The sequence below is a fragment of the Somniosus microcephalus genome, chromosome 1 (genome assembly GCF_052327205.1).
Source record: "Somniosus microcephalus isolate GS21.2 chromosome 1, FLI_Smic_1.0, whole genome shotgun sequence".
NCBI classification, from domain to species: domain Eukaryota; kingdom Metazoa; phylum Chordata; class Chondrichthyes; order Squaliformes; family Somniosidae; genus Somniosus; species Somniosus microcephalus.
The window spans coordinates 49587704-49596278 of NC_140987.1; the positions used below are offsets into that span (position 1 = coordinate 49587704).

The window sequence follows — 8575 nt, forward strand, 5'->3', positions numbered from 1 at the left end:
AAATTGAAAAGCTTCCACGATTGCATGTTCTTAAACATGCTCTGCCTAATGTGCATGAAGGCTAGTTAGACAGCTTGGAACTTTACATTTGTAAGAACACACTATTTGCTGTAAATTTTGCTGTAACTTGAAAAGTTGACCAAATTTTATGTACCATCATGCCTCGTGAGGCCAAGAGACTGGTTGTGGAGATGCTACGGCTGTAAGCTGTGAAAGCTGACAATTGTCTTTCAACAGATAAGAACATAAGAAATAGGAGCAGGAGTAGGCCAATCGGCCCCTCGAGCCTGCTCCGCCATTCAATACGATCATGGCTGATCTGATCCTAACCGCCAATCCACTATCACAGAACCATCTCCTGAATCTAACAGAATTAGACACACGAAATAGGAGCAGGATCAGGCTACACGGCCCCTGGGCCCGCTCCGCTACCCACAGGGCCATGACCGATCCGAACCTAGACTCATGTCCAAATTCCTGCCCGCTCCCCGTAACCCTTAATTCCCTTTACTTCTAGGAAACTGTCTATTTCTGTTTTAAATTTATGTAATGATGTAGCTTCTACAGCTTTTTGGGGCAGTATATTCCATGGACCTACCACCCTCTGAGTGAAGTAGTTCCTCCTCATCTCAGTTTTGAAAGAGCAGCCCCTTATTCTAAGACTATGCCCCCTAGTTCTAGTTTCACCCATCATCGGGAACATCTTCCCCACATCCACCCGGTCCAACCCCTTCACAATCTTATATGTTTCAATAAGATCGCCTCTCATTCTTCTGAACTCCAATGAGTAGAGTCCCAATCTACTCAACCTCTCCTCATATGTCCATCCCCTCATCCTCGGGATTAACCGAGTGAACCTTCTTTGTACTGACTCGAGAGCAAGTATGTCCTTTCTTAAGTATGGACACCAAAACTGTATGCAGTATTCCAGGTGCGGTCTCACCAATACCTTGTACAACTGAAGCAATACCTCCCTATTTTTATATTCTATCCCCCTAGCAATGAAAGCCAACATTCCATTGGCCTTCTTAATCACTTGCTGCACCTGCATACTAACCTTTTGAGTTTCGTGCACCAGGATCCCCAGATCCCTTTGTACTTCAGTACTTTCCAGTTTCTTGCCATTAAGATAATAACTTGCTCTACGATTTTTCCTGCCAAAGTGCATAACCTCACACTTTCCAGTATTGTATTCCATCTGCCAAATCTCTGCCCACTTACTTAGCCTGTCGATGTCCCCTTGCAGGTTTTTTATGTCCTCCTCACTCACTACTTTCCCTCCCATCTTGGTATCATCTGCAAACTTTGATATGTTACACTCGGTCCCCTCCTCCAAATTGTTAATATAGATTGTAAAGAGTTGGGGACCCAGCACTGACCCCTGCGGAACACCACTAGTTACTGATTGCCAGTCTGAGAATGAACCATTTATCCCAACTCTCTGCCTTCTGTTAGATAGCCAATCCTCTATCCATGCCAGAATATTACCCCCAATCCCGTGATTTTTTATCTTAAGCAATAATCTTTTGTGTGGCACCTTGTCAAATGCCTTTTGGAAGTCTAAATACACTACGTCCACTGGTTCCCCTTTATCCACCCTATACGTTACTTCCTCAAAGAACTCCAGCAAATTTGTCAAACATGACTTCCCCTTCATAAAAAGATATGGAAAACAAACTTTTAAAGTTCTGTGGGAACAGTCTATTGAGCTGTGGCATCAGTGCAAAGACAAAAACATCTTCAAACTATGGAATGTAACTAGTCTTGAAACACATGGAGGCTCAACAAACTATTGATAAGAAGAACTGAAAAACAACTGACGACCATTATGCCATATTAGTTAGGGATACGTACACAGTGGGAGGGTTGCCAAGTTTAAAGGTATAAAAGATGCTGTAAAAAAAACATTCAAGGCTGCAGCCGGGCGACTTGGGTCAGTTGCCGAATTGACCACTCGCTGGTGTTAGTATGCATGCGGATTTCTTTTGCTTGAGCTTAAAGCAGAGGGATAGCTCTGTGTATGCTGAGGTAATAGTAACTGGGAATTATTATACGCTACATAACTATCGGATGCTTGCTTGTAATCTCTTGCTGACTTTTAAGTAAAAGAAGTTTCACAGATTCATTGGGTTTTGTGTTGTCTGTTCGACGGGTCTGAGCTTTGGAAACTGTTTGACGGGGCGAGGGGCGATTTCCACGAGTCTTACACATTTCATCATGCTTTAAAAAGGAATATAGGCGAGGGATCAGCACTTTCCCCAGGCTCCGATTGTTTACACTGGTTTCCATTTGTTTACGCCATATTTACGTTCCAGCTTATGTTAATGAGATTGGCAGGAAATTTGGGCGTAGACATCGTCAAAATAGGAGCACGAATGGGCATCACTTCAGGTGTAATTTCCTGATTATGCCCCACAGGAAATTCCACCTCAGGTCTCGGTCCCTGGGGGGTCCCGTGGCAGTCCATGCTGCTGATGGACTTGCCACTTCCCAGGATAGTTTTACTGTTATTGAAGTTATATTGCCTGTAATTTAATGTCCTTATAGTTATATATTCTCGCTTAGGCCAACATCCCCAGCATCGAAGCTTTGACCACGCTCGATCAGCTCCGATGGACGGGCCACATCGTCCGGATGCCCGATACGAGACTCCCAAAACAAGCGCTCTACTCGGAGCTCCGGCACGGCAGGAGAGCCCCAGGTGGGCAGAGGAAATGCTTCAAGGACACCCTCAAAGCCTCCTTGAAAAAGTGCAACATCTCCACCGACACGTGGGAATCCCTGGCCCAAGACCACACAAAGTGGCGGAGAAGCATCCGGGAAGGCGCTGAACACCTCGAGTCTCTTCGCCGGGAGCAAGCGGAAGGAGTGCACGTCAACCCACGCACCCCACCCACCCGCCCCTTCAACCACCGTCTGCCCCACCTGTGACAGAGACTGTAGGTCCCGCATTGGACTCAACAGTCACCCGAGAACTCATTTTTAATGTGGAAGCAAGTCATCCTCGGTTCCAAGGGACTGCCTGAGAAGAAGAGTTATACAGAAATTGTTATGGATTTCAAATGTAAGCAAAGAGGTCATCCATTTTGGACTTAAAAATGGATAGAACAGGTTATTTTCTAAATGGTGAAAAGCTAAAAACAGTGGATGTCCAAAGAGATTGGCGGTCCAGGTACATAGATCAGTAAAATGTCATCAACAGGTACAGAAAATAATCAAAAAGGCTAATGGGTTGCTAGCCTTTATATCTAGAGGACTAGAATACAAGGGGGTAGAAGTTATGCTGCAGCTGTACAAAACCCTGGTTAGACCACACCTGGAGCACTGTGAGCAGTTCTGGGCACCACACCTTAGGAAGGATATATTGGCCTTGGAGGGAGTGCAGCGTAGGTTTACCAGAATGATACCCGGACTTCAAGGGTTAAGTTATGAGGAGATTTTACACAAATTAGGGTTGCATTCCCTAAAATTTAGATGGTTAAGGGGTGATCTGAATGAAGTTTTCAAGATATTAAGGGGAACAGATAGGGCAGATTGAGAGAAATTATTTCCACTGGTTGGGGATTCGAGGACTTTTTTAAAAATTTGTTTTTATGGGATGTGGGCGTCGCTGGCGAGGCCAGAATTTATTGCCCATCCCTAATTACCCTTGAGAAGGTGGTGGTGAGCCGCCTTCTTGAACCGCTGCAGTCCGTGTGGTGAATATTCTCCCACAGTGCTGTGAGGGAGGGAGTTCCAGGATTTTGACCCAGTGACGATGAAGGATCGGCGATATACTTTTAAGTCAGGATGGTGTGTGACTTGGAGGGGAACTTGGCGGTGGTGGTGTTCCCATGCGCCTGCTGCCCTTGTCTTTCTAGTTGGAAGTGGTCGCGGGTTTGGGAGCTGCTGCCAAAGAAGCCTTGGCGAGTTGCTGCAGTGCATCTTGTAGATGGTACACACTGCAGCCACGGTACGCCGGTGGTGGAATGAGTGCATGTTTAAGGTGGTGGATGGGGTGCCAATCAAGCAGGCTGCTTTGTCCTGGATGGTGTCGAGCTTCTTGAGTGTTGTTGGAGCTGCACTCATCCAGGCAAGTGGAGAGTATTCCATCACCTTCCTTACTTGTGCCTTGTAGATGGTGGAAAGGCTTTGGGGAGTCAGGAGGTGAGACACTCGCCACAGAATACCTAGCCTCTGACCTGCTCTTGTTGCCACAGTATTTATGTGGCTGGTCCAGTTAAGTTTCTGGTCAATGGTTAACCCCAGGATGTTGATGGTGGGGGATTCGGCGATGATAATGCCGTTGAATGTCAAGGGGCGGTGGTTAGACTCTCGCTTGTTGAAGATAGTCATTGCCTGGCACTTCTGTGGCGCGAATGTTACCTGCCACTTATCAGCCCAAGCCTGAACGTCGTCCAGGTCTTGTTGTATGCGGGCATGGACTGCTTCAAAGATTGGTGAAGTCAAGCGTAGGTCCCTTGCAGTCAGAATCAGGGGAATTTATCATGGGGAACAAAGAAATGGCAGACCAATTAAATACATACTTTGGTTCTGTCTTCACAAAGGAGGACACAAATAACCTCCCAGAGATGTCGGGGAACATTGGGTTAATGTGAGGGAGGAACTGAAAGAAATCAGTATTTGTAGGGAAATGGTGATAGGGAGATTGACGGGATTGAAGGCCACTAAATCCCCAGGGCCTGATAATCTACATCCTAGGGTACTTAAGGAAGTGGCCCTAGAAATAGTAGATGCATTGCTGGTCATCTTCCAAAATTCTATAGACTCTGGAACAGTTCCCATGGATTGGAGGGTAGCTAATGTTACCCCACTACTCAAAAAAGGTGGTAGAGTGAAAACGGGGAATTATAGACCGGTAAGCCTGACATCGGTAGTGGGGAAAATGCTAGAGTCCATTATAAAAGATGTAATAGCAGAGCACTTGGAAAACAGTGACAGGATCGGACAAAGTCAACATGGATTTACAAAAGTTAAATCGTGCTTCGCTAATCTACTGGAATTTTTTGAGGATGCAACTGGTAAACTAGATAAGGGAGAACCAGTGGATGTGGTGTATTTGGACTTTCAGAAGGTTTTCGATAAAGTCCCGCATAAGAGATTAGCGTGTAAAGTTAAGGCACATGGGATTGGGGGCAAGGTACTGACTTGGATAGAGAGCTGGTTGGCAGACAGGAAGCAAAGAGTTGGAATAAACAGGTCTTTTTCCGAGTGGCAGGCAGTGACTAGTGGGGTACCGCAGGGATTGGTCCTAGGACCCCAGCTATTCACAATATATATTAATGATCTAGACGAGGGAACTAGATGCAATATCTCCAAGTTTGCAGATGACACAAAGCTGGGTGGGCGTGTGTGCTGTGAGGAGGATGCCGAGAAACTCCAGTATGATTTGGACAAGTTGGGTGATTGGGCAGATGCATGATAATGTGGATAAATGCGAGGTTATCCACTTTGGTGGCAAAAACAGGAAGGCAATAGATTGGGAGAAGGGGAAGTGCAACGAGACCTGGGTGTCCTTGTGCACCAGTCGCTGAAGGTAAGCATGCAGGTGCAGCAGGCGGTTAAGAAGGCAAATGGTATGTTGGCCTTCGTAGCGAGAGGGTTTGAGTACAGGAACAAGGATGTCTTGCTGCAGTTGTACAGGGCCTTGGTGAGACCACACCTTGAGTATTGTGTGCAGTTCTGGTCGCCTTATCTGAGGAAAGATGTTCTTGCCATGGAGGGAGTGCAGCGAAGATTCACCAGACTGATACCTGGGATGGCAGGAATGACGTATGAGGAGAGATTGGGTCGATTGGGCTTATACTCGCTGGAGTTTAGAAGAATGAGAGGGGATCTCATTGAAACTTATAAAATTCTAACAGGACTAGACAGACTAAATGCAGGAAGGATGTTCCCGATGGCCGGGGAGTCCAGAACCAGGGGTCACAGTCTAAGGTTAAGGGGTAAGCCATTTAGGACAGAGATGAGGAGGAATTTCTTCACCCAGAGTGGTGAATCTGTGGAATTCTCTACCACAGAAGGCAGTTGAGGCCAATTCATTAAATATATTCAAGAAGGAGTTAGATATATTTCTTAAGGCTAAAGGGATCAAGGGATATGGGGAGAAGGCAGGGCCAGGGTACTGAACTTGGATGATCAGCCATGATCTCATTGAATGGCGGAGCAGGCTCAAGGGGCCGAATGGCCTACTCCTACTCCTATCTTCTATGTTTCATTATCTGAGGAGTTGTGAATGGCGCTGAACACTGCAGTCATCAGCGAACATTCCCATTTATGACTTTATGTTGGAGGGAAGGTCATTGATGAAGCAGCTGAAGATGGTTGGGCCGAGGACATTGCCCTGAGAAACTCCTGCAGCAATGTCCTGGGGCTGTGATGATTGACCTTCAATCACCACAACCATCTTCCTTTGTGCTAGGTGTAACTCCAACCAGTGGAGAGTTTGTCCCCCCGCCGATTTCCATTGACTTCAGTTTTACTAGGGCTCCTTGATGCCACACTCGGTCAAATACTGCCTTGATGTGAAAGGCAGTCACTCTCACCTCACCTCTGGAATCCCCTAGGGGGGGGTATCATCTAAAAATTAGAGCCAGACTTTTCAGGAGTGAATTTAGGAAACACCTCTACACACAAAGGGTGGTAGAAATTTGGAACTCTCTTCCACAAACAACAGTTGATGCTAGGTCAATTGTTAATTTTAAATCTGAGATTGATAGCTTTTTGTTATTAAGGGATATGGGCCAAAGACAGGTACATGGAGTTAGGTTGCAGATCAGCCTTGATCTCATTGAATGGCAGAGCAGGCACGAGGGACTCAATGGCCTACTCCTGTTCCTATACTACCTGTAGTTTACTGTCCTTATAAGAAGCATCACCTATAGCTTATTATAGTTGTATTACCTGTAATTTAGTGTAGTTATAAGCATTGCCTGTAGGTTAATATATTTATAACTATTACCTCATGTCAATTTTATTTTGTCTTATAATACTTCTGTGCAGCGCCTTGAGACGTTTTACTACGTTAAAGACGCTATATAAATACAAGTAGTTGTTGTTGTTATTACCTGTGCTGTGTGTGCAGACTGGGATCCTTATCTATGTGGATTTCACTGGTCGTTCCCTTCTCTGCAGCAGCGACACCAAGCATCATCTAGTCTTCGGTTTCCTCCTCTCTGGCTTTGCTCAGTCTCTCTCTAAGTATGCCCACTTGTTTCTCGCTCGCTCTCTGTGAATTGAATCAGTTTCTATCTTTAGGCCTCTCGACTTGCTCGGTCTCGGTATTTCACTCAGTTTCTTTTTCTCTTCCTGGATTGAATCAATTTCACTTTCTCCCTGGGATCATTCAGTTCCTTTTCCCAATTCCTTGTGTTTTTTGGCGCTCTTCCACTTTCCCGCGCGGGCTCAGGGGGCGGAGTCTAGAGCCGCTCAGGGGGCGGAGTCTAGATCCGCTCAGGGGGCGGAGCTTAGAGCCGCTCAGGGGGCGGAGCCTAGAGCCACTCAGGGGGCGAGGCCTGGAGCCGCTCAGGGGGCGGGGCCTAGAGCCGCTCAGGGGGCGGAGCCTAGAGCCGCTCGGGGGGCGGGGCCTAGAGCCACTCAGGGGGCGAGGCCTAGAGCCGCTCAGGGGGCGGAGTCTAGAGCCGCTCAGGGGGCGGGGCCTAGAGCCGCTCAGGGGGCGGAGTCTAGAATAATTACAGAAAATGCTGGAAAAACTCAGCAGGTCAGGCAACATCCCTGGAGAGAAATTTGAGTTGACGTTTCAGGTCGAACCCTTCTTCAAAACTGGAAAGAAAAGAAGATAGATCGGAGGCAGGGCTGCGATCGGACAAAAGAATAAAAGAAACAAAAGAAGTAACAGAGACAATAAAAGCTATTAGAAGCTAGACGAGATGGTAATAGGCTGAGATTAGGTGTAAAGTGTAAAGACCCGAAACGTCAACTCAAATTTCTCTCCACGGATGTTGCCTGACCTGCTGAGTTTTTCCAGCATTTTCTGTTGTTATTTCGGATTTCCAACATCCGCAGTATTTTGCTATCGTACTAGTGTTTGGTTCACTGCCACACCTCTTCTAGGAATGCCTACCTTGAAGAAGCTCTGCTTTTCTCTTCGACGGGATCTCCGTTTGGCTCTTCAACCTTGCTCATCTCCATTACTTTCAGTTTCCCTTCTCGTGTTTGATCAGGTATCTGCCAAGACTTGGTTTCACAGCCACATCATTTTCCTCAGCAACTGTCTCCGGTTCCGACTTATTCCACGTGGATTCCAACTAAACTTCCACCCTTCGTGCTTCGGATCCACCCAGGATTACAAATATCTCCAAGATATTCATCGTTCCTCGAACTACTGCTCTCGCCGCATCCTGAGATCCACGCTCAACGCCACGCGGCGCCACATGAACGCTCTCGACTTCTCTCTTCAGCAGCACCGGCGCACTCTATCTCAAAGCTGTCCGGGTCCACAGTTCCATTTCATCCTTCGACTCGTCTGACGCTTCAACAAAAAACTTTTCTTCTTCCTTTCCGATGTCAAGGATCGCAAGCTTCATCAACTCTTGGACACCAACACCCCTCCGGA

The 8575-nt window shown here is 46.7% G+C and overlaps 1 protein-coding gene across 1 annotated transcript in view; it reads right to left on the minus strand.

Annotated features, from left to right (window-relative positions):
• dctd (dCMP deaminase) overlaps positions 1-7402 on the minus strand; it is a 76112-nt gene extending 68710 nt beyond the window's left edge. The window contains exon 1 of the mRNA XM_085979267.1: positions 7068-7402. Coding sequence (XP_085835393.1) covers positions 7068-7153 — 86 coding nt within the window. The 5' untranslated portion in view covers positions 7154-7402. The remainder of the gene's footprint in view (positions 1-7067) is intronic.
• Positions 7403-8575: the final 1173 nt, after the last annotated feature.